This window comes from Eublepharis macularius, chromosome 2 (assembly GCF_028583425.1).
Source record: "Eublepharis macularius isolate TG4126 chromosome 2, MPM_Emac_v1.0, whole genome shotgun sequence".
Taxonomy (NCBI): Eukaryota; Metazoa; Chordata; class Lepidosauria; order Squamata; family Eublepharidae; genus Eublepharis; species Eublepharis macularius.
In genome coordinates, this window is record NC_072791.1 from 159,931,655 (window position 1) to 159,958,705 (window position 27,051).

Here is a 27,051-nt window from a genome sequence, read left to right on the forward strand (position 1 = left end):
TTACTGGGTCCAGGGAGGCTGCAGATGCACCCTTTAAAGATCCAATGGCAGCTGGCCCTTTAACAGCCAGCCATCTGACAATCTGCTGTCAGGTGGCTCTGCTCTTGGAGAAGAAAAAGGGACAGGCAGAGCAGAGATTGCTCCAAGGCCACTCTTGTTCTCTCACAGGCTTAGCCTCACCCCTGTAGGGTTTCTGACTAGAGAGAGGGCACTGATAATATCCTAGGCCTGGTTAGGGCCTTTAAAAGGCTTACACGGGAAGGCTGAGAAACAAGAACCAGCTTTGGCTCCCAGCTCAGAAGAGAGCAGAGTTAGGGGAGAGGAGATAGGATAGGGTGGTGCTCAGTCCTGCCCCTCTGTGTATGAAACCAAAGAAAGGCACTTCAACCAAATCAGACCTGGTGCACAACAGCCATGGCCTGGGACCCAACACTGCACATTTGATTTCTTCCTGGCTTAAAAAGCTTCTTTATGTTAGTAAAGAGTCCAGTAGCACCTTTAAGACTAACCAACTTTATTGTAGCATAAGCTTTTGAGAACCACAGTTCTTTTTCGTCAGATTGCTCTTCTTTATACAGCCTTAATCACTGATTCCACAGTAGTTTCCATTTTATGTATGGGGTCCTATCTGCTTAAGCCACAAATACATAATAGAATATGAGGCCTAAAGTGATGCCAAGTATGAGCTGGCATGCTATACTCAGTAGGTTTTCCCTTTCAAAGGTTGCAGGTTGCAAGGTCCAAGGCTGATGTAAAACCCCCACTTCCTGTAAAGCATGCACCATTGATGACATCTATGGGGTTGATTTAACATACAGTTCAAATTAATTTAAGGAACAAATTATTTTCACATTGTAAAATATATATTTGAGAGCCATACCTGAATTTTGGGGTCAGCTTTCAGAGCTCAGAAAGAAATACAATTAATGAAACTGAAATTTCAGAGAAATTAAAATTGTCCACCCAACTAGGGGTCTGGACAGGAAAAAAAAATCAGTAAATTTGGTTCAGTAAAACTGATCTGGGGAAAAAAATCAGTATCCCCCAAATATCAGATTGATTTTTTAGTTCAGTCCAGTATTACCAAGTAAATTCTGTAAAATTTGGCCATTGTTTCCTATGAGAAACTCAATTCGAGTATATCAGGTGGCCTGTGGGGGTAATTTTTTGAACAGATTTCACCATATTTGCAAGGGACCTACTCCTGAATATTCTCTAAAGACTCCCCAAGTTTCATAAATATTGAACCTTGGGGAGGGGCATTTTATTCCCCCCCAAGGTGCCCCTAGGCACCTCCAATCTCTATTATCCCCTATGGGGTCTATCAGGGGGCTGTGGGGAATTTTGCAAGCAAAATCCACCAAATTTGCAGGGGAACTACTCCTGACTTTCTTCTGTATGCCTCCAAGTTTCAGGGAGATTGTTCCCCACAGTCCAATTCCGTGGGTCCCTGAACAAGGTGCCCCCAGCCACTCCATTTTTTCCTATTGTGTGTGTGTGTGTGGGGGGGGGAAATCCACTGCAGAAACATATGGACTAAGGCTGCCATGACCAGAGGCACATTCCCAAATGTAAGCTCCACACCAGGCAGTCCTATAGAACCAAAATGATGCCTCTCCCAAACTCCCAGTGCCACCTAACCAGGCTGACTAACCACTTTCCATCGTCCCCTATGATAAGAACTTTTACAAGGGGCACATACACACAGGGCAAGGATGCCAGAGCCAAGGTGTTCTCCCAAATGCAAGCTTATCCCTGGGGAAGCCCAACTGAGTCAAACTGATGCCCCCCCCCCGCAAACCTTCAGTTTCCCCTGACAAAACTGACCAGCCACTCTCTATTGTTCCCTATCATCAACCAACATCACACCAGAGAATCACCCAACCAAACTGAAGCAAGGGACAAATTCATTCATTCATTCATTCATTCATTCATTCATTCATTCATTCATTCATTCATTCATTCATTCATTCATTCATTCCATTTATATCCCACCCTCCCTACACCAGCAGGCTCAGGGAGCTAGAAATAAACTGAAGCAAGGGAATGAAATCCCCCAAGAACAAAAGTGAAGTAAAGGGACAAACTTCACACCAGAAAATCACATCCATTCTACCCAAACCAAACTGAAGCAAGGGATATTCTTGCAACTTGGCCCAACAGAACCAATGTGATTTACAGCAGCCAGGCACTGGGTTCAGCCAGTGGGGGAACACCACAGAACAGAACGAAGCAGTACCCAGCCACAAGCTACCCACGTTGCCTTAGGCTGAAGTGACAGTGAAGTACTTGGGAAACCCAAGTAATCCTCTTTGCATCAGCCTTCATTATCAGCCCCCTCCCACCCCTGCAATGAAGAAGGTTAACATTAGACCAACACATTAGAACAATACAATACATCGGCCATCCCTCCCACCCCTGCAATGAGGAAAATGAAGTTAACATTAGAGCAACGCATTACATACATTATATTACCCAACAGCATTCTGTAGCTTCATTTGAGTGTTTCTATGGGTTTCCCTTTGTAGCACATGTTGTGTCATTCTCTACTTCCTTTAACATCTCTCTCTCTGACTCTTCCCATCCGAGAGGCAAGAGAACAACATTTCTGGAGCATCTTTTCTCAATTATCTGCACAAATCTGTACTAATGTGGGCTGGTGGTTTTGCTGTGTGTGTGTGTGTGTGTGTGTAGGGAGGGTCCAAATTGCAATGGGCATTTACTGTGCCAACTGTCCTTCTCCTGCTGGTTTTCTACCTAAATTTTAAGTCTTGGGAAGAGCATTTTCTCCCACCTCTTAGACTCCCAGAGGATGCAGTCCACAAGGTAGGCTTGCCTCATTCACTCTGGAATTCCAAAGTTGTAAAATCAAAGAGCAATAGGTTGACCTTCAGGAGGACCAACTGGTCAGCTCTGCAGGGGAGCAGGGGAGTGCAATGTGAACTGACAATGTCAACCACATGGGAAAAGATGTACTTGCTCTCCACGCTTGTCAAATGGCATGAGAGGAGTTTCTGAGCCAAGAGAGATAGATGTGGCTAGACCTCCTCTTTCTTGATCCAATAACCTGCTGTGAAGGAGAAAGGGGGGATCCAGCAGAGCTAGGCCCCTCCCTACCCCCTCTGCAGGTAGGAGCCCCTCTTGGCCTGCCTGTGTCACATCTTGGCCCTCTTGGCAAAGGTACCCTTGATGTGTGGGTCGCACATGGTCACCAACATGTATGACTTCTCCTCAGTGAGAGGCTGCAACTGGGATGTGATGCCCTGTTGCAGCCTTCTCATGAGTGTGTTCATGTTGGGAATAAAGTCAGCATGTCCTGCATCTGGATCCAGGAAGAAGACCATACTATTCTGAAATGTATGCACCAGAGGAATGACCAGACCCAGGATCGCCATGTCAGATGAGACCACAACAGTGAATTCCTTGAAGGGCTTCAGGACCTCCACTGGCTGGGAGATGGTGAGCCCATCCTCTGTGCTGTATTCACCCCCCCCCTCCAAGTGCTGCTCTCTAAGAGCCACAATATTAGGGTGGCCTGCTGCTCCACCAAATGCTCACCAGGAGGTGAAGTTTATGGGTCACACAGTAAATACATTTGAGGCCCAGTCGCACTCCTGCTTCCTTCGTGTTTGCATTACCATCAGTCACCATGTATCCCATAGTGATGCTGCCCTAACCTATCTAGTCCAGTAACTCTCTCTTGATGGCGATATTGATGTTATCTGCCATGTGTGCAATGTTGAGAACCTCAGTGTGGAGCCGGCCTGGTGGTCTCCCATCTGACCCTGGATGACACTGGTCGTCCCACCCCCATCCTGAAGGTCATCAGATTGCCATCAGTGTGCAGTAAGTGAAAGGTACACATGCTATGACTAAGTGCTGCTCCAGATGTCCAATGTGAACTTCATAGCTCTCCTGGTGGCACAAGACAACTGTTCCTTCATGCACTCCTTGGCAGCCCTTTAATGGGAGGGCACCATGGTCCTGTTCACTGTGGTTTGAGCAGGAGGTGTTTGCCAAGAACAGACTAGCTGGAGCATCCCTTGAAAGCCAAAGTCCTCTGTCATGGAGAAAGGCTGCCCATCTATGGCATTCATCTCCATGATCTTCCAAGTGAAGAGCCTAGATGCCTTCTGGATCCCCTCTCTTGCCACATTAGTGCCATGTACACAAGAAATGTCCAACAGAGATGTTTGGTGTCCCTTCCCTACAGGAAATTTGGAGGGAAGAGCACCAGAGGTGGTCGTGGGATGACCCCCTTTCTGGTTTGATGGCAGCTGTGTGGTGCCAGTCTTTCCCTCCCCCTGCTGAAGAAGCACTGCCTGGTGGTGCTTCCTCATGTGGTTCCTGAGACTTGACATTAAGAGATGATTCACATTCTTCCCTCAAATGACTTGGGCCTTGCAGTGGTGGTGCTGTGCATATTGGGGATCCTCCATCTTCTGGAAATGGTCCCAGACACTGGTGGATAAGTGAGGTCCATGCTGACTTGCAGCTGCAGGCACCCTAGGAGATGTCTCCTGTGAAGCACTTGGGCCAGACACACTGTGTCTAAGCTGGGCAGATGTGGCGGTTACTAGTTACACAATTTCTTCCTCTTCCTCCACCATCCTCGCCTCCTACTTCACCCTGAAAGGCCTGCTGCTGACCACAGAGGAAACTAGGGAAGGCTAACTGATGGCGGGCCCCTCCATCAATTCCTCCAACATACTCTGAGCCCCTGGACTGAGCATGAGGGACGGAAAACTCACATCCACCAAACACACCCCAGAAGACTTCTCCTGCTGCTGGATCTAAACAGCTGGAGGAGGGAAAGCCTCACTAGCAGGCCCCTGCCCAGTACCAGCTTTTGCCTTGGCACTAGTGGTGGGGGTTGTGCTTTTGCAGCTGCCTCAGAAAAGAGGGCCTTGTGAACCTCTTCCTGTCACCAGAAGTCAGGCTGGTGAACAGCATCTGCATTGGGGCAGGCTTCCTCCATGCAGGTGGGGAGGAGAGCTGCAAGCCTCTTCCTCCCTGTTCCCTCCACCCCTCTAGTCATATCTCTCACCTTTCCCCCAGGGCCCTCTCTGGTCTCCTGTCACTTATTTTTCTGTCCCCTGTAACTTATACTAACTTATAGCTAACCTTATTAAACAGTTACATTATCAACCCACCCAAAGCACCAAGCCAAAAATGAGTTTCTTTTAAAACCTACCTACTTACTTTGAAAGCTTGCTTTATTGGTCTAAACTTGGAGATGGACACACTCCTCTTTTTAAAAGGCCCCATTTAGCTATGTGGTACTACATTAGCAAGCAGCTTAATTCCTCTTCAGCAATCAAGCTACCCTTGAACCTCAATCTATAGGAAAACCTATAACAAAAACTACTTTTAATGTGCCTAGCCTGGCTCCAAGAGAGTGAGAGGTGGGAAGGGAAAGCCTAGTTAAATGTCATTAATGAGTCATCTATTTTTCTACAGAATTTGTCTAGAACCTCAACTTAATTCCTACACAAGCCTATTAAAGGGTGGTAGTCCCTAAAAGCTATCAATTAAGTTCTGCTTTACAATACCTACAAGTAGCCTATCTTAAAAACACTTTTAAAAAGTTCACAACCCTCTCAGAATACTCAGAGTACACCCAAACATCACTAGGTAATTTGAGCTAACAACACCCCAGCAAACACCCCCCTCAGAAGAACAACCAACCTGCAAGAATTGAACACCAAAGCTAAAATAAATTTCTATGGCAACAGAAAACAGAACTTAGCAAAAAACACAAAGAAAAAAAGGGGGGAGCCCTAACAAAGAATAACCAGCCACAGCAGGTGAATTTAATAAAATTAACTGGTACTGTAAAATACCAAACAACAACAAAATAAATGAGACACCTCCTCCCCAGAAGAACAAGCAACAAAATGAACAGTAAATTTAACCAACTTCAAACCAAAGCTCCCTCCCTTGCACAGAATCTCAACCAAAGCACCCTTCATACAGAAAAAAGCAGTTTTTAAAATGGAAAGGGAAAAAAACCCTTTCCCATCTCCCCAACCTTATCTCTCCCAGATGCCAGGCCAAGCCCCTCCTGTACAAAATAGAAAAAACAACAACAGTGGGTCTAGAATGCCCAAACCAGGCAGCAGAAGTCCTTCAGATGCAGAAGTCCTTCAGGTACAGCAAGAACAGGTCTCAGCAGGCAGCAGTAGGAATCCACTGGATCCAGTTGCATTCCATGTCAAATCCAAAGCAGGCCAGGCCCAGGTCAGACCACAGAGAGACAGTCCACAGCCAGCAGCAGGCAGGGTCTCAGATCTCTCCAGGTAGCCAGAGCACATACATCACACAAAATGCAGGCTGCTCTGAGGCAATCCTGCAATTTAACTCCTTGCAGAGCAGTTTTTTAAAAAATACTGTCTTTCTAGAGAATCTCATTGAAGGAGAGTTCCTGCAAGGATTGGTCACTCACTCCCCCTTCCATTCCTCCTTCTCCCTCCTTTCTGCCTCTGCCTCCCTCCCCTCTCCAATCTGTGAAAAAAGGCAGGAAACAGTGTTTCTTTGCTGTTCCCTAGTAAAGGGATAGCCCAGCCATGATTACTGAAGTTTACCAAATTAACCCAAAATAATTTGGTAACCTTAAGTTTGGGAATACTGAATCTGATTCAGTATTCCATTTTGAGTTCGATAATACCGAATTTTACCAAATTAGGTAAAATTTGGTATTTTTAAAGGAATGCTGAACCCAAATTGCACAGCCCTACACCATACCCTATCACAGGATACCAAAGTGTTAAAAATGAAATTCTTTAGGGTTGTGGGTGTGTGTAGGAGAGCAGAAGTAATTAAAATGTGTGCAGGGTGTAGGAAAGCATGCAAACATTCAGTTCCCCATCTGCCATCTGAAGTGGTACAAACCGATTACAGATGTATCATTTGAAGCTGCTGATCATGTGTTTTAGAGTGCAGGCTATGGGAAAGTTGCAAAATGCAAAACACCCAATTAAATGCAGAGGACTGAAAATGAGGAGAATTTCACAGCTACTTTCTACTGTATATATCCCTTCATCTTTGCTACCCAGGTACATTATCAAAAAGCTGTATCACCATTAGAACATAATAAATATAACAAAAATCTTAATGAGGAATATTATACAGAATAATGAATTATCATGTCTTACTTTGGATCATATGTGCTCTTCAAATTTCACCCAAGTAATGAAAGGTTAAGGATGGGAGATCAAAATCAGGGCCAGTCATCACATTCTGAAGATAGCCATTCAGAAATCAAAACATGGTTTTGTGAATAAGGAAAGTGCTTCTGCAGAAGCTGCTCTATTAATGTAAAATCTGTTATTTTATCAAAACTGTTATTTTGGAGAGGTTAGGTCATGTTTAAACAGCCATCACAAAAAATGTCTGATAAGGAGGTTGTTTTCATATTTTATTCTACCTAGGGGTTGGATGGATTTACTCATTCTATTTTCTCAGTCTATTGTTGGGATTGTGTTCCACTCTGTATTCTGATTTCCTTTGAGAATTTATATAATTAATTTTGGAATGTGCATGTGCACAGTTTCTGTCCATTTGTTCAATTATTTTTTTTCCTTGCAGGTAGTCCAACACATTAGTGATTGCGCTCATTAAATCATTGCTTTTTATTTTTAGTAAATAGAAAGTGCAGCAGTTAAATTTAAGCTCCTTTACTGCTCTTAAAAAGTCCCAGCTGAGAAATGAATTTAGGGGAAAACAGCATAATTAATGCCAAAAAAGCCAAATCAGTTGCATAATTTCACCCCAACTCAGATAAGGAGACCCATCTGAGTGCATGACCAGCAGCAGCAATAGATATTATAAGCGATGAACCCAGCCTGCTAGTTAACCCCAGCTAAACTGAGCCTCCAACTGATATATCAAAGGCCTTAATTTAAAGAAATATTGGTGTGATCTTATGCATAATCACACAATAAAGAAAAAGGGACAAGAGTTGCTCAGCAATCTGATGATTTTTACATACAGTATCTTCTGTCCAATGTGCCTTGGGAACATTCTTTTTATGGCTAGGATCTTATGAATGAGTTCCATGCTCTGCTGCACATAGTACATCTTCTTTCTCAAAAATTTTTGTTTTGAAAACATGGGCCCTTCTGAAAACTGATTTTTTAGAAGAAGAGCAAGTGTGCTCCATGAAACAGACTAGCAGGCACAAAGTTCATCCAGGCCAAAGAGTCTGCAAGTATGAAAATTGCATTTAATGGTTATTGGTGCATCTCTGGAGGTAAGCAGCCAACTGGCTCTCACGACTCTTTAATATACATTCCAAGCAAAGCTCCTTCTTTGACAGAGGTGAAATTATGAATGGGCTGACCTTTCCTATTTATTTTATTTATTTATTATATTACATTTCTAAACCACCCTCCCCGTCAGATGGGCTCCTAGCATTAGTCTCCCTCCAAGTGATCTATTCTCCCCTATATGCATTCCTCATCTGAGGATTTTTAGACAGTAAAGGAATTTAATTTTAAACAGTTGCACTAAAAAAAAGTGGTGCTTCGAAGTGCACAGTTTGCTGGGGTTCATGACTTGTCAGCAAGGGGGGAAATCACATGTATCTATGACAGGTACAGAAAACTCTACTAAGAGCACAATACATGCGCACAACAATATTGGGAAAGAATGACAATTCAAATTGAAGAAATGATAAGAGAAAAAAAACTAACTTGATAATGCTGTTCTCTAATCAGAAGGTATTTGGGAGCCTGTGGGATAAAATTTCAATGTAGAGGATTTGGAAGGCATTCCTAACTTAGTGCTAGAAAACTGAAGAGAAGTGAGCAAGGGATACCCAAGAAAGAAACAAGTGAAACAAATTACCATTTTAGAGTCTAATTATCCATTATATTATCCTTGCATCCTCCCTGGGTCCATCTTGAGGACATTTGGTCAGATGAGCCTCATGATGTGCCTCAATTTCCAGCGCACACAGGCCTGATTTGGAGTGAGACCATGCCATGTGAGGCAAGATGGCTTCAGCCTCCCTACCTCATGCCATTTCCCTGATGTGAAATGGCCCTGGGGAGTCTCTTTTTCCCTGGTGGGGAAACCCGCATGTAACTATCAGTACACATAGGTTTCCCTGCTGGGGCAAACAGTGGCTTCCCAGAGCTATTTCAGGTTGGGAAGTGGCTCGGAGGAATTGAGATTAAAGCCTTGCATGCCATGGTCTCAGTCTGAACTTGACCTTGAGTTCTCAGCATGCAATTCACAATGCATGTCTGATCAGAATTCCCCATGATACATTTAGGGAGGATGCAAAGATAACATGAAATCATAGAATCAAAGGGTTGGAAGAGACCTCTAGGATCATCTAGTCCAACCCCCTGCACAATGCAGAAAAATCACAGTTACCTCCCACTGATACACACACAGTGACCCTTACTGCATGCCCAGAAGATGGCAAAGCACCGTCAGGATCCCTAGCCAAACTGGCCTGGGGAAAATTGCTACCTGACCCCAAGGTTGTGATTGGTCTTACCCTGGGCATGGGGAAGGTCCAAAGGTGACAAAAGCAGAAAGATGGCAACTAGGGATGTTGACTTTCCCTAGTTAGATACATTTATTGAGTTTTAATGTACTGTTTTTGCACTTCCCTGAATGAGAAAGATGTTCCATGCTACAGGATCATATTTCTTATGAGAACAAAACAGTGGAGAGACGTTGGGTGCCTTCTGTAACATCTGTTTATCTATAATATATATATATATATATATATATATATATATATATATATATATGTGTGTGTGTGTGTGTGTGTGTGTGTGTGTGTGTGTGTGTGTGTGTGTGTGTGTGTGTTATAATAATATTTGATTTACATACTGCCCTTCAGGATGACTTAACATTCACTCAGATCAGTATACAAAGTATGTTATTATGATCCCCACAACAAAACACCCTGTGAGGTGGTTGGGGCTGAGAGAGCTAGAAGCTGTGACTGACCCAAGGTCACCCAGCTGGCTTCAAGTGGAGGAGTGAGGAATAAAACCCGGTTCTCCAGATTAGAGTCCTGTGCTCTTAACCACTACATCAAACTGGCTACTTACAAACATCTACTAACATACATGCTGAATGAGGGAAGAGCCAGGCAATAGTTGCCTCCAGAATAATATCCAAAGAACGTAAGAAGAGCCCTTCTGGATCAAACCAATGGCCCATCTAGTCTAGCCTTCTGTTTTCTAAAGTGCCCAACCAGATGCCTTACATGGAAAGCAACAATGCCAAAACCTCTCCCTGCTCTTATGCCCCAACAAATGATATTGAAGTATACTGTCCCTGAACCTGGCAATGCTATGGTTAATGCCATGAACGTAACATTAGTCCTCAGCAACAGCAAAACCTTGGCGCTCTTCCGCATCCCCTCCAAGGTTTCCCATTTCTTTCTTCTTCTCTGGCCAAACACAAAGAGCAAAACTATTTTGTTCAACTTCCATTCCTGCAGGGAGCATATGATACAAATGGAAATTATAATTGGAGCCATCCTTATGCCTAATTTATATTAATCATTATTGTTAAGGCCATCTGCACGATGGAAAGATGCAGACAGGAACCCTCTGTTGTGGACACCCTCTTTCCAGCATCCAGCTACCACCGGAAGTGTCATTAGAAAGAGGGAAAGCAGCAGCAAGACACCCTTCCACTGTGCCTGCAGAGAGGAAGAACCTCATCTCTTCAGAGACTGACGATATCTAGCTGCTTAAAGTAAGATGGTAATAGCAATTCATTTGGGAGGAGCAATCATTTTACTTGTAGCCTTCACAGCCTGAAGGAGGAACAACACCTAGGATTTGCTAAGACAAGCCAGGATTCACTGATCATCTGTAGACCAAATCCTGGTTTCATTAAATAACTACAGACCATGTTTTTGCATTATTTCTGAGCTAACCCATAGTGTTCCTGATTAAGTTCCAAAGTATGGCAATCAGTCTCAAAGTCCTGCCTATCATTCACAGTTCTGAACCAATCCTTGGGATTTTGGCCACAGGCAAATCTAAGTGATTGTCAGCCAATCAGATTCCAAGGGAAGAAGAGAGAAAATCTTCCCTCTGGATAAGATCATCAGTTTAGACAAGATTTTTTATTTGGCTTTTTGTTGAGATTTGAGGTCAGGTTAGTGAAGAAAACTTGATTTAGTGAGACAAACAAGCACTTGTTTTAGAGAGACAAACAAACACATTAAGGAGTGGCTTAGAACAGTAATGCTGTCACTTGGGGAAATAGATTCCAGTGAACCTTGAATGCTGAGTTTACCTGTCTGGAGAAAAAGGAATCAAATCTCCCCTCAAAGTTTCTGTATGAGGCTCAATTTCAATGAAAAAATTGGAAAAAATAATAATCCCATTGGAAAAATTTATAATCTCTGGGGAATGGTGAAAGTAGCTTGGGAGGCACTTTGAGCAGATTTGCTCATATTCATTAGACAAAATATAGTGCAGTCTACAAAAATCTCATGCCAAAATGTCTTTACTATGTCCACTGGACATTATCTCTCTGGTCCAGAGTGGAACCACAGGAAGACAGTAACAATGGTCTTCTGTTTTCTCCGGAGTCACAACCAATTGCCCAGCACAATCCTCAGGATCTCCCAGTTCTTCACAAATCTGACCCCTTCCATTGTCTCATAGCAGAACACAGCCATTGGGAGCTTTCTTAGATTGCACTGTTCCTACACAATCTCTGTTTTGTGATTAAAATAGCAAAGAGTCCAGTAGCACCTTTAAGTCTAACCAACTTTATTGGTTTTGAGAGCCACAACTCTCTTTGTCAGATGCATCTGATGAAGAGAGCTGTGGCTCTCGAAAGCTATGCTACAATAAGTTGGTTAGTCTTAAAGGTGCAACTGGACTCTTTACTATTTTACTACTACAGACTAACACGGCTAACTCCTCTGGATCTGTGTTGTGATTGATATTTGACATGGACAACAAAAAGCATGTCATCCAGCAAGGCAATTCATATTTAGCCCTTGTTGCTAGACATGTCAGAGATATAAACACATCCATACCCTATTTGCAGCTCAGCAACAGACTGGAAAAAAAACGTGCACACAGACATACCCCAAACAATATAACCCAAGCAGTGATCCACTACAAATTAGAAAGCCATTAGCAGAGCCTACCTGTGACTTTTCCCAAGGTCAAAGATTTGATGGCTCTGAAGTCAGTCTCTAAAGAGAAGTTGTGTTTGACTTTGAGAACCTGGTCAATCTGGAAGGGGGTCAATAAAAGTGATCCCATTATTACAGCATGCAGAGACCCCTGATGAATCTATAGTACAAGGCTTCTCACCAGAAAACAAGTAATACCTGCCCCTGCTGGGAGTCACTTTCCAGAGAAAGCAAAATAAATGTGCCTTAATTCTACAGGAAAGGCTAAAAGGTATGGCACAGTGTCTTTACAACAGGGCTTTCAAGGAACCTTCCCCACAGGAACCTTTATATAATATCTAGAAGTACTTTGGCCCCCACTGAGAATTCACAGCGTCTCATCTATGATTGCAACAAACAAGCAGGAAAGGTGAACTCTGGCTGGATGTTTCCCATTCTGAGTCAGTCTTATACTGGGAACGATAAATAGGATGATATAAGATTGGCATGTGACAAAGTGATAGCATAAAGTTCACTTTATCTGTAAGTGAAGAAGAAAAATCCACCTTCTTTCTTGTGTAGCCGCCTGTATACACTCCCCCCAAATTCTCCCCCACTGTAACCTCCTTCAAAAGTCACTCAAAGTTGGAAAGAGCCTTCCAGGAATTATGTGGGACACAGTGATTGGAGCTGAGCAAAAAGGGGGAAACCAGGGCCGTTTCCAGATGGCTTACCTGAAGCCGCTCCATGCCGCAATGTTGTGGATCGTGCCGGGGAAAACGCGAAATATCGCATTGCGACATCGCGTAAAACTCGCGCGAGAAAGCGCGATATTTCACGTTTTCCCCGGCACGATCCACAACATTGCGGCATGGAGCGGCTTCAGGTAAGCCACCTGGAAACGGCCCAGCAGAAGTGGTCCTCCTCTTGTATGAGCTTTTCATGCAGGACTGTTGATTTCTTAGATCACATCCCACATTGTTCCTTGATCCTTGAATGTGGCTTTTCAGGGGCAAAGGGTATCGCACTGGAAATGGCAAAAATCCCTTCTACAAAGTTGCTCCTTTTGAAAAAGAGATGCACTTATAACTGAGATTACTCCTTGGTTGTGAATTTAAAACACAAGCTATGGTTCTTTAGAGGTAGCTGTTGGAAGATCAGGCCAAAATCTGCCACACAGTTGAAAGACATACAGAAACTGATTTGGTCTCTTTGGTTTCAAAAGGTCTGTCCTTCATTCTCGTTAAAGTGCTCTGGCTTCCTTCCATTTTGAGCTCCTCAGTTAGAAGCAGTTAGTTATACATCTCAGTCCAATGAAGATAAATAACAATATAAGATATAACAAACTTGCCAACAATGAGGCGCTAAAAGTTAGCTCAGTGGTTCATGGGACTTCCCTCCAAAATGTCAGCTATCACTTTTTAAATAATTCGTTGCCTATGCCAAACATGTGGGAATTACTGATTTGCTGCTTCATTTTAGTCTGTACTTCTCAGTGTGTGTTGATGTTTGTAGTTTTTTATTTGGTTATGTTATAGCAATGTGTGTTGCATGCAACACTGGATGCTTTGCAGAACAGCACTCTGTAAATGTGAGAGACAAATAGATGATAAATAATAAATCTGTTTTCAGAATTTAATTTTCAGAATCGAGATATTCATTATAGTTCATAAATATTTAATTTTTGCTAATGAATTTCAAAACCTTTAGTTATATCACAGCATGGAGTCACTTCAGCAACCCCGATTAGTTTCTTTAATTATGAATTCCCTGTATTGTAATTAGGGAAACTAAGGCACAAGCGTTAGGGCAATATGCTCCACGTTCAAAGTACAATCATGAATAGAACTCACAACTATTGACATCTTTACTAGTACCAGCATTCTCCAAATGTAAAGAGAGCCTTCCTACCAGTGCAAGTTCCTCTCCGATGGTCCCTTCATAACTCATATCTTGTGTGTGTCTTAAGCAAGTCTGAAGTATGTCATGTCTTTCTGATATTCCAATATACACAAGTAGTCATGGGGAGACTGGTTCTGCTCAACAACATTGGGAAACCAATGATAAAAATACTTTGGCTTCTCCTGTGTCTTATAGAGGACCTGCACACTTTATGAACCGTTGAGCCAAAACCTTTCTACTAACCTTGCATTGTGGCTTACCAACAGCTTAACACTACCTTTTTTAGCAGTCCCAGAGAGGCAGCAAACCAGAATGTTTATTGTGTCTGTGGTGCTGCTTGGCTGTACATGGGGGGAGGGACACGGCTGGCTTGACAATCACAAGTAGAACCTAAGTGTCTTAAATCATGCAATACAACTCTATAGCTCTGGAGAAGCAAGAAAGGCACAATTTCCTTAGGATTCATGTTGATGATGATCAGGTCATTTGGTGTCAGAGGAAAAAATCTCCCTCACAACAACACCCGCCACGAGTTTTGTCCTTTTCCTCATAAACATAAATAGTCATTTATATGGGAAAGTGCAAAGACATATATCCAGATAGGGGTGAAATATGTTGGTCCCAGAAGTGGGGATTATCTACCCTTCAAGGGAAAAGCAGGTTATGTCCCTTTTTGATTGCTTGCAGCCTGTCCATTAGAAGCTAACAAGAGCTGTTGAAGCCTAAACCAGGTCCTCTTTGCATAGAGCTGCCTGTCCAGGGTTCTGGTTCTTTTTCATGCAAGAGTATGATGGAATAACTGAATGAGAGATTGGGATAGAATAATTGATAGGGAAATTATTGATTGATTGACTGACTTTTAGATAAAATAAAACAGGAGTCCAATGGCAACTTAAAGAAACATTTATTCTGTATGAGCTTTTGAGAGTGAATACTAGAGGTGGGCACGAACTGCAATACAAACCAAAAAAATGCACGGACCTGGCTGATTTGTGGTTCATTAATACACGGTTCGTGCAACCACATGTTAACGAACCCCCACGACTTTTTTGGCCCAGTTCATGCGATTTGTGAGCAGTTCGTGACCCCAGACAGGCTGGGTTCTCCTGCCGATGGGACAGTCAACTTCACACACTGTGACAGGTCAGCCTGACCCAGAGCCAGAACTGAGTTCCAGTGAGGACTACACAAGAGCAAGGGGGGCTAGTACAGCCAGTGAGGACTCCTCAGAAGAAGTAGAGCCAAGTGTAGCCATGGACTACATGGGAGGAAGGAAGTCCCAGGCAAGCAACCCCAATGCAGTCGACACCAGCAATCAGGGAGGACAGCTGCCAGCAGAGCAGAGCTCACCGGAAACAGCTGAGGCACCAACACCCTCAGGCTCACATGCCACTGGTGAAGCCCAGCCCAGGACTTCCCAGTCTCCTAGCTCAGCCCCACCTAGGGAAAGCCACAGGCAGCAGCAAAGGATGAAACTGCAGGAAAGGCGATGAAGTGCTTGCCTCCTGAGCCAGCACCAGCTGCTTCTAGGGAGTGATGATGAGTAAGCAATGAACTCTCATGCAGCTGGCTATGATCAGCACATTGACTATAAAGGACAGCACAAAAGAGCTGCAGGGTGTGGAAGTAACAAGTCTATACTCTTGACACTATAACTACTGCCTGAAACCGTGCCTGAATCATAGTGACCTTGGACTGTGTAGACCTAGCTCTTGCCTTATTGTTTGGACTTACTGGTATCGGACCCTCTGGACCCCCCTGACATTGTTTAATGGACTTGCCCTGAAACAATGTTCCTATCAGCTGGATTTCTGTGCCTTAACTTCAGACTGACTCTTGACTACTCTCCCACAGCCTGTGCACTGGACCACCTTGCTCCACACCACCCAAGACCACCTGCACCGGGCCCACCCTGCCCACGACATAGTGAAAATCTATGAACCCGGTTCGTGAACTGGGAAAGGGTTGTGAAGTTTGTGGCTCCTGGTTTGTGGAAATGTGATGAACCACGAATCACGTGGTTCAGGGTTTTTTTTGGTTCATGCCCATGTCTAGTGAAAACTTGCTTCTCCTTTGCCCGCTAAAGGTGGTGAAATTTCAAGTAGGGGAGACAGCAGAAACTAGTGGGCAAATTAAATACCTGAATGGTTAGTTCTCTTCCATCTCTATTAATCTTTACATGGTGAAGCTCCTGGTTAGCAAAGTTTCCAGAATCGATAGTGAAAATAAGGGATCTGTCCTTAATCAGCCTGTATCGAACTTGCAAGCTTCCTTAAAAAAAAGAGAGAAAAAACATTTCCATCTTAAAACGCAATACTAATTAGCAGTTGCCATACAACAATGTTTCACAGTATTGATGTGCATGCTCAACAAACCTTTTGACAAACTGTAGTAAATAAGAAGAGACAATACTTAAACACATAAAACTCACATGGAGGAAAAATACTCTCTTCTTTGCAAGAACATCTTCCTTACCAACAGAACCCAGTATCAGCCAGATCATAGATCTATAGGTCCTGATGTAATCTACCAAATATTTCCATAACATAGCAAAATGATATAGTAGTGACATCATAATTCTTTGGATCAGAATACAAACAGCAGCATCTCTTAATGCTCACCATTGATACACGAACATTACAGTTCTGGGCATTATCCTCCAACTCTGAATCAGAGAATAACTCCTTCTCCTCACTTCTGCCCACTCAATTGTTTACATAGCTGTTATTAAGACAGGGGAGTGCAAAATGGCTTTGAGTTACACCAAGAAGATTCCAGTCTCAAAGAGGGGAAAAAAACCATTGTCTATCTTTGGGAGAGGAGGTATAAACTGCTCAAATCACCATCTTAGCAGAGATGAGTTTCCAGCATTTGCTCAACTGCCAGAAAGGGACAAGATGGGTTTGGATGACCTGGGTTAGATGATAAAGGCTTGAGAGAATTGGAGAAAAGGGGGTAATATGATCCATGAGGGATTGCACTCTCAACTTTGTGATAAGGCGAAGGAAAACTCACCTAGCAGGGGCAGGAAGGGTTAAAAGATATAGAAACCCTGTCAGAAGCACCCAGGCTGAGGACAAGGAAGAGAACAGAGTGGTGTTGATGTTTCAGCAATCTTGTGTTCATCCCAAAGAGGGGATGCCAAGGTAGCATCAGAATCTCTAAAGCTTAGATTAGCCACATGTTTTACTTCCTTTCTTAGTTCTGCAATAACTCTCTAGCACTGTGATATACTTTCCTATGTACTTGTTTAGTAAAGATCTTTCTCTTATAAGAGTCTCACCTTTGTATCTGGCCACTTCTTTCATGTATAGGCTGTTAGAATCTCCTGGTAAGGCAGGAGAAAGTGTGGTGGGAGTTAGAATTCCACCCCCTCCCTATAGAGCCCTTCTTAAACTCCAAGCTATAGCAAATAGGGAAAAAGGAAAGAGCTTCAGTGGTGGCACTATCCCATATAGCGGATGGGATGGGAAGCAAGTGAGGCAAGCCTTCTTACACATACATGAGTAGTTTCCCCATTGTGAGAGCTGCTACTGCAACACATGCTATGGAAGCAGGGGGAAATGTTAGTTGCATTTTGAGCTAAGACTGAAAGAATTCATGCATGCATCACTGCATGAAGACTGCCTCGAATCACCTGGCCAAGAGCTCCTACGTTTCAAATTATACAATTCAATATCATTCCATTTGGATGATACTGAATTTGCAAAGTAAGAACAAGAAAGGTGACCTGGGCCGATTCCAGACGGCCCTCTGCAATCCGAAACATTGCGCGTTGTCGCGCGTCATCATGCGGAAAACGCGAAATATCGCGTTTTCTCGCACGAGTTTTGCGCGAGGTCGCGCAAAACTCGCGCGAGAAAACGCGATATTTTGTGTTTTCCACGCGATGACACGTGACAACGTGCAACATTTCGGATTGCAGAGGGCCGTCTGGAATCGGCCCCGGTAGAGAAAAATGTGGTCAAACCACAGCTAACTTATGGCAACCGCATAGACTTTTCAAAGCAAGAGACTTACAAAGGTGGTTTGTCATTGCCTACCTCTGCATAGCAACATTGGGCTTCCTTGGAGGTCTCCCATTCAAATACTAATCGGGGCTGACCCTACCTAGCTTCTGAGATCCAATGAGATCACACTAGCCTGAGCCATCCAGGTTAGGGCAAAAGTTTTATGCAGAGTCAAACAAAACCAACTTACATTATTCACATAAGCAAGCTATGTCTAAATTTATAAGTGATTACTAAAGTCCTCCAGTAATATTGGTCAATGCAATGAAGAGGGAAATAATTTTGGGGACCTAATGCTGTGATAACAAGGTTGTCCAACCCATTACTAATAAGTGGTACCCCTTGTAATTTGATACTTATTCTGTAAGGTTCGGATTCTGTTTGGGACAGGCCACTGGAGAGGCTTTCTATGCAGTGCTGGGCCCATTGAGCATCTCACTGGATCACAACATATAAGCTACATTATGCTTTATTGTATAATAATCATTTCCACCAGAGGGAATATAGGTCTAATGTAATTTAGGAATAGCTAACGTATACTTTAAAATTGAGTCAAATAAATCAGAAAAGGATAAGGACAACATTTTTGGTAATGTTTAAATGGAAAAAAAATATTCTGCTATCATGTATATTTAAATATGTGACTTGCTTTTAACATATTATTGTTTTGCTATAACTAATAGCAAAAATAAGTAACAAATTTGGAACAAATGAAAAAAAGGTCTTTATATATTACACTGTCTGTAGAAACTAAGGTAATTTGATGTATTGTTGAAAGCTTTCACGTTCGGAGAACGATGGTTGTTGTGGATTTTCCAGGCTGTATAGCCGTGGTCTTGGCATTGTAGTTCCTGACGTTTCGCCAGCAGCTGTGACTGGCATCTTCAGAGGTGTAGCACCAAAAGACAGAGATCTCTCAGTGCCTCTGAAGATGCCAGTCAGGAACAACCTTCCGCCTTCAGTCTAGTGATACACACCCTGTAGCAATCAATGCCAGTCTTTCCCATCCTCCAGGGCTCTGAACCAATCTTGGTGATTTAGGTCTCATGCAAATCCCAGAAACTGCCATCCAACCAGAGTCCTTGGAACTCTATTGGATGGAATGCAGTGAGCCAGCCTCAGTTTAAGGGGGGGGGGGGAGAAATTCGTGGATTTGGGTGACTGAGGATAACAGTATAAGCTTAGACAGGCTTTTATGTTACCTTTTAGTTAGGACTGGGGGCCAAGTTAAAGAAGGAAACTTGTTTTTAGTGAAATAAACAAGCACCCTGTTAAGGGTCTGTCAAATCCAGTTTTCTGTTTACAGGTTCTACAAGCAGGATCTCTGTGAGTTAAAGGAGCAGCCTGCCCTGTCAACTGTGATGAAGTTGAATCTTAAATGCTGAGAAACCTTGTTTGGAGAATAAAGAATAAAGTCTTCTCTCAGTGTTAGTGTTTCGTTAACTAAGGCTCAGTTCAGCTTGTTAATTCACAATGGGGAAAAAGTATAACCTCTGGGGAGTGCAACGGAGAGCCAGTTGTACATTCCATACTGATTATTCTACATTAAACCTTTACTGTGTTTATGCCTTATGTTTTGTAAATAATTTTTTGTTGTTGTTCAGTTCCAGCTATGATTTCTGTCAAGTCAAAATAGCTACATGAAAGAGATTATACTTGACAATTAAGTACCTGTAATAACCCAGCAATCTTTCTGCTGCCTCTCTAACCCTTCTCACTTTCACTCTCTTCCAAAGAGCACCAATTGTCACTGGCCCAGCATTCTGCCTGCTCTCATTGGTTGTTTCTAAGGAGTGGTGGAGCTGGAGCCAGTCCTGTCTGTCATAGTACTATACTATATCTTTCCCCCTTCCCCCACAACCTCTCACCCTTTTCCTGCTTCCTGCTCCTTTCCAACCAACTTTGTCTGCCCTCCCTCAGTCTTCATCTCCCCCCTCCCTCCCAGCATCCACTTCCCTATGGCCCAGTTGTATGGAAAGGAACTTGCAAGGATTTGTGGGGATACTTCACTTTCCCATGTATCCCCTTCCCCACACCATTTCCTCTTTCCTTCCTCCTGACAGCCTCCATATGCTCACCTTTCCCTACATCCCTCTCTCCTTCAACCCCACTGAACAGCTTAACATTCATGTGCCCCCCATCTTCTTCTATATTTCTTCATTTCTCCCAAAGCAGCTTATATCATTTTCCTTGGCTCCCTATTATCCTCACAATAACTCTGAGAGGTAGATGAGGCTGAGAATGTGGGACTGAATCAAAATCACCCGGTGAGCTATCACAGCAGAGTGCTGATCTGAACCTGGCTCTCCCAGATCCTATTCTGAAACTCTAATTACTACATTAATTGGTGGTGTTGGTGGTGGGTTGCTGTTGGACAATACCAAACAGCTGGGCCTGGGTGAGTCATGCAACTTATGTGGTTTCAAGTTACCCACTGGTTGTTTCTGGGCCTGGCCCTGAGTCATCCTTCAAAGGCCAAAAGAGCCCTGAAAATGACCCTGCCTTTTACTGACAGCAACCAAGTCTGTAATACTGGTTAAGCTGTTATGGTTGCCCAGCAACAGTCACTGAAAACATCTGGTTAAAGCTCTAGGCACTCCTTTTATCATTTTGGGTTTTTTTAATCCTTCAATGTTTGGTTTTTTTAAGATTTCAGTTTTTCTACAAACCTGGGGAATTTTTCAGGTGTGTAGGAAGATCTATCTTGTCTGTTCAGGACTCCAATTTCCAGATTGGCTTTTAGCATATAAGATTATTCTTTCAGTGTCACAAAGAGACAGAAGTCTTACACAATACCAACCAGTAAATAGAGCTTGTGTCTACCCTTTTACTGATTGTGAGGGACTGAGGGTGTTAAAACAAATAAAAGGAGAAGCCAGAGTATAGGCTTTGGACCACCATAAGTACAGAGGGCAGTCACCTCAGCAGTATCCTTCATCTCTCTCTCTTCTCCTGCCCAATTTCATCCTGATTGCTACTATACACCCCATTCTGTGATTTTTTGGTAGGCTAGCCCTCTGTGGAAATTGATTGTTGAAAGCGGATTACTGAAAGGCGATAGAGTGATATCAGTGTAAATGTTGCTTGATTTTTTAATTTGGCTTGAAATGAAGTCAGCACATGACCATCACTCCGGATGCAATTTGCCCCAGATACACTCAACCCTTACTTTTGCAGTATATGAGAATTGCTTCCAGTTAATGCAAAACTGGCAGAAAAGGAAACAAGCAATTTATATGGATTGGTATGTTAATTAACTTTAGGGCTACCTACTGATGAAATTATTTTATGTTGATTATCAATTAATCAACCTGAGGCAGATGATTAAGTACTAAAGCTGTTAATCATTTGTCAGCAAAGACTCTTTTATGGAGGGAAATATATCTTACAATTTACAGTCAACAGAAGTTACCAGTCATAGTTTGAAGGAAAGACAATCTTATACATTTTCTTTTTCATTTCATATGAACACCTTATGTACTCATACCATTGGTCCATCTAATTCACTATTATCTACTCTTCTAATGGCTTTCAAGGCAGTGAAAGGTTTTACCTGACACATGACAAATGAGCTCCTTTAACTGAAGATACTAAAAACCAAACTTGAGACTTTCTGCATGCAAAGTAAGTGTTTTGTTGATCTATGGTCCATCCATAATATACTAACCAAAATGTTGGAAAAATAAAAGCATGTCCTTAACTTGGAAGGCCCATCAACTAACCCCTCTTCTACAGTGATGGTGCTGTCCTGAGTAGAGTTACTCCCTTTTAAGTCCATGTGATTATGTGGGTCAAAGTCTGCTTAGGATTAGACATGGGCACGAACCAGAAAAAAACCAAACCATGGTGTTCGTGGTTTGTGGGGTTTTCACGAACCACAAACCAGCACAGAACTGGACCAGTTATGAACCAGTTTGTGGCTCGTGGGGTTTAAATGCTCCTTTCCAGCAGGGAAAGGGGCATTTAATCGTCTAAAGGGCCTTTTCCAGCCGCTTGCAAGGGGCAGGGCCCTTTAAACTATCAGCTGGCAGGCGGGGAAATCGCCCCTGCCACCTGATAGTTTAAAGGGACCTGCCACTTTCAAGGCAGGGCCCTTTAAATGGCCCAAACCTGAGCCCCCAGCCCCAGCCCCAGCCCCTCATCCCCTCAAGCCCCAGCCCCAGGCCCTCACTTAATTTCCCTCTGTTGCTGGGGTGGTGGAGGCCTCCTTTGCTGCCCTGCAGGCCCACACAGCAGAGGAGAAGACCAAAAACAGCCTTTCTTCCCCATTTTTGGCCTCCTCCACTGGCCTGTGCGCCTGCAGGTCAGCGGAGGGAGAGGAAAAGGGTTCAACTTTTCAACTTTTTCTGCTGAGCTGCATGCCCACAGGGCTGTGGAGGAGGCCAAAATGGGCCCTCTTGCCCCTTAAATGGCAGCTGTGGCTGCCATTTGAGGGGCGGGAGGGCCCCTTTCGGCCTCCTTCACTGCTGCGTGGGTCTGCAGGGCAGCAGAGGAGGCCTACACTCCCCCCAGCATTAGATGGAAGGTAAGTGGGGGGGTGAGGAGCTGGTGCTGGGGAGGTGGGGGTGGGGGTGGGGGTGGGGGTGGGGTGGGCCGGGCCGTTTAAAGGGCCCTGCCTTGCAAGTGGAGAAATGTCCATTTAAACTGGCCCTTTGGTATGAACCAAACGAACCAGTAGTCCAGTTCGTGGAAGTTCGTGGAAATGAGCTTCCATGAACCCTGGTTCATGAACCCTGAACTGGGCTGGTTTGTGGGGTTTTTTGGTTCACATTTATGTTCATGCCCATCTCTTCTTAGGATGGCTCTGTTAATCAACTAATGCTTTATCAATGAAACTTAATAAATCCTGCAACCCCTGTAATTCAGTCAGGGACCTTAAGTAACTCTACAACAGTATGCACTGTCAAGTCACTTGCCTCAGACTACATTTAAACATGTATACCAATTGGGAATAGGTTCATTAACTTATATAGCATTACAACTCTAACCCATCTTGATCAACAATATCTTAGAATGACCTAGTTTCTGCCTGCAAAACCTGCAGATTCTAATTGTTTCATTTAAATTTGTGACAAAGAAAAATGCATAAAAAGGACTATTTTTGTGGATCCTTGAATTTAGATTTTCTGGTTGATTGGAGTTGTATGCCACATTATGCCTCCAATAAGAGTATGGGTACAATCTATTTTATTTTAATTTCTGTATCATTTCTGTCTCATAATTGTAATTAAGGCAATCACCAAATTATGGTTCTGGGAGCTTTATTACAGTCATGAGTTGCTTTGTCATCCTGTCTGTGGCTTTGTGTATCTCAGCATGCATTCAAGACACGAAATAAAGCTTAAGCTATGTCTTACTGCCAAGTTCTTAGCCAGCAAATTTCAGAGTACTACTAGCTTATTTTGCAGATGTTCTCATTACATAGAGGATCCTGCAGTGCACTCCAAGATCATCAAACCAGAGTTGAGTAATTGACATCTAGGCCTCTTCTGCATGGTATAGTTTTCATTGGGCTTTTTGCATATTCCACCTATGAAGATTAGATCCACTTTATTCATCAGTTCTGACCCTATATTGCTTCAGTTCTTTCATTCTACGCTTAAAGGGAGTTGAACCAAAGTCATATCTGTTTTTTATTTCTGTGCTAAAAAAAATGCCCCAATTCTGCTGCACGCTTTGAAGACTCCTCAGTTTCCTCAGTCAATCGGCTATGGAATGGTCAGTTTCCACAGTGGATTGCTGAGGAAACTTGCAGAAGTTGAGGGGGGTATTTTTAATGGTACCAAGGTTGCAACACTTCCATTTATTTTTTTTAAAAAATCAGGGAGGGGGGGAACTTGATTGGTTTCTGTTCAACAAATAAAGGGGAGGGTGAAAGACAAGGTCAGACCTCACACTGAAGAAATCATTCTTTACTTCATAACAACCCTGGTTTGACTTTGCTGGGGAAAAAAACCATTAGGTATGTATGCAGGGAGAAAAGGGGCAGAAAAGCCAGGGAAAGATAGATTCTGCAGCAGTTGCAGCCTTTCTCCATGTAGACAGGGAACTCTAGAAGCAGTTTGGAGAATGAAACAAGGTATTTTGACCATGTGTGCAGAAGTATGGAGAGAAATCGATACAGTATGGGGGCAGAACTGATGAAAAGGTCCTGTGTGAAAAAGACCCTAATTTACTTGATTGTGTCCTCTGATGCTATTTTATTTGGGATGTCCTCCACAATTTTTGTAATACTGAGGTGAATACTTCACCCACAGTTTCCTAAGAGAATACAAAATGATTTTCAAAAGTTGTGAAAAGTTCAAGTATTCAGAAGTTTAATATGATGTTTCACGGTATTGTTCAGGAAAGACTACTGGATTACTGAAACACTCTTGAGGCTGATCTCGGAGACAACTTTGAAACTTCATTTGGTCCAGAATGCAGCTCATCTTCTGACAGCAATACAGTGATGGACATATATAACTCTAATTTCACAACAGCTGTATTATTTGTATTGTCGAAGGCTTTCACGGCCGGAGAACGATGGTTGTTGTGGGTTTTCCGGGCTGTATTGCCGTGGTCTTGGCATTGTAGTTCCTGACGTTTCACCAGCAGCTGTGGCTGGCATCTTCAGAGGTGTAGCACCAAAAGCTGTATTATTTGCTTATTTGTTTCTAGCCTTGCATGATCTGCAATTCATGTATTTGTTGGACTGTTTCTCTCTATACCTGTTTAGATCTGTTCAACCTCATCTACTTGAAGACTCCACTTTTAAGGTAGTGTATCAGGTGTGAGTGGCTGCTGTCCTTTCTATGGAGTGGCCTTCCAGATGAGGTGTATAAATTCAAAAAAGCTGTGTAAAGCTGTTCTGTGCCCTTGGATTCTTATACCTCACAGACTGGGAACTTTTTTTGTCTCTAGACTCAAGTGTGGCTATGGAAATTCAGTTGAACTAGTAATTTTTTAACTTTTTTTAACTGTTTACTTGTAAGCCTGAACTGGAAAAAAGGTTTGGGGCCTATTTCTGATTAGTAGACTGCAGATACTTAGATAGACCTTTGGCCAGACCAGACTAGCAGATAGTCCATGTGTGCATAGGCTTGTATTAATTTGCATGTTTAGCAAATGATCATAGGGCATGCATTTGAAAGGGACCACCATGACTAGGAGAAGTGGTATAAAGCAGGACTGGACTAGCTGAAAGGACAAGGAGGAAGAGAGATGTACACTGAAGGTGGTGCTCTCTGACAGGCAAAGCTTGTTTTCAAGCGCTGGATAAAAAAAACAGACATGAAACTGCTAGCTGGGAAGAATTGAACACTTCTTCCTGGGAGAACAGCAGTAGCTAGGAAGAACTGAAGACACTGGGAAGAGAAAACAGCAGGAATTACTGACAACTGAACTCTTCACTGACTGCCTGAGGACATCACCCTAGTACAGAGCTGCCCCATTTCATCTTGCCAGGAGGAAAAGGGAACTGCTCCTAGGGCAATGAACAAGCTTGAGGATCCATCCAGCATTTTCATAAAAAGAGTTCCTGCTCTTGCCAGAAGGCCCTCTGGGCGAACCCACAGCATTGTCTGCATCTTCCACATGAGTGGAGTGTGAGTAGGACTCTGCTCTGGGGACACTGGTTAAAGAACCAGTATTGATAACTTTGGGAACGTTTCCCACTGCAGCATTCTGTTATATTTAAATAAACTAGATTTACATTTCAAATTTGTTACTATTACTCTAGAATTTGAACCTGGCCTTTGGGGTTCAGGGGGTTACATACTGGTCTGGTTTTTTTTGTTACTAGAAACCACTTTGCATGTGGTACAATTTTAAATAAGAAAAATAAGGATATGGCTAAAAGGCACATGTCCAGCACTCTGGCCAGAGGAGTCTAGTTCTGCTTTGTCTCTGAAAGGAAGACTCTTTGGGCCTCTGTTTATGTCTCCTAGAGTTCTATGATGGAACCAATGCAGTGTACTGGCTAAATGTTCCGGCTGAGATCTAGAAAACCTGAGTTCAAATCCCCACACTGCCATGAATCTCTTTGGGTGGATGTGGGCTAGTAATAGTTTCTTAAACTGATTAACTCACTGAGTTGTTACATGGATAAAACAGAGGTCAAAGAACCACGTATGCTGCCCTGGACTCTTTGGAGGAATGGTGGAATAAAAATGTAGATAAACAGATGGAAGACAAATGGGATAGCAATGAAGTTTTAAAAAATCTGGCCAATAGCCACTCTCCAAAATAATAAAACATTGTGTGTATTTCATTGTTTATTGCTCTCCCCCATGTGTTCCGGTAAAGCAAACTAATAGTTTATAGTCTGGTCCACCATTAAGTCACAACCAGTCCAAAATACTTATTTTAGAAAAGACAGTTTCTTCAAGGTAAAATTCATTTTAGTCATTTAGTGCATCTGCCCATATGTTTTAGTTCTCAATTGCTGTAGCAGAAGATTACCGATTAAAAATTACCTCTAGTAGTTCATGGGAATGAGGGGGGAAATCTGCCATACAACTTCCCTTTGAAATAATGATTAGCTGGCACAAAGGGAAGGGCTAATACACACACAATAATGGAAATGAAGTTCAGTTCTCCTAGCTTAGCCATGTGACTTGTGATGGGCACTGATGTGCAAATATGATGTGCCAGACCTGAGTCTGTGAGCCTCTCACAAAACCATTAGTCAAAGATCCAGAGGAGTTAGCCGTGTTAGTCTGTAGTAGCAAAATCAAAAACAGTCCAGTAGCACCTTTAGGACTAACCAATTTTATTGCAGCATAAGCTTTCGAGAATCAAGTTCTCTTCGTCAGATGCATGATACAAACTGGTCAAATACAGAAGAGGAGGGGGGAGAGGGGAGAGAAGGAGAGGAGGGACAAGATGCAATTAGGGGGGAGGCAACCAAAACATTCCTTTGCTAGTAAATGTAAACATCTCCTTTTGGTGTGTAGTCAGTTTGCCGTGTTAGTTTGCAGCAGTAAAAGCATCCAATTTCTATGTAGTATAAGCCCTCGATAACCACAGCTCTCCCTGTCAGATGCA

At 43.1% G+C, this 27,051-nt stretch overlaps 1 protein-coding gene across 1 annotated transcript in view; it reads right to left on the reverse strand.

Moving 5' to 3' along the window:
* The window catches only part of CNTNAP5 (contactin associated protein family member 5), a 472,567-nt gene that overhangs the window by 21,361 nt on the left and 424,155 nt on the right, over window positions 1–27,051 (reverse strand). The window contains exons 20-21 of the mRNA XM_054970095.1: window positions 16,155–16,285; window positions 12,146–12,233 (exon numbers count right to left, since the gene is read on the reverse strand). Of these exons, the coding sequence (XP_054826070.1) occupies window positions 12,146–12,233; window positions 16,155–16,285 (219 nt within the window). The remainder of the gene's footprint in view (window positions 1–12,145; window positions 12,234–16,154; window positions 16,286–27,051) is intronic.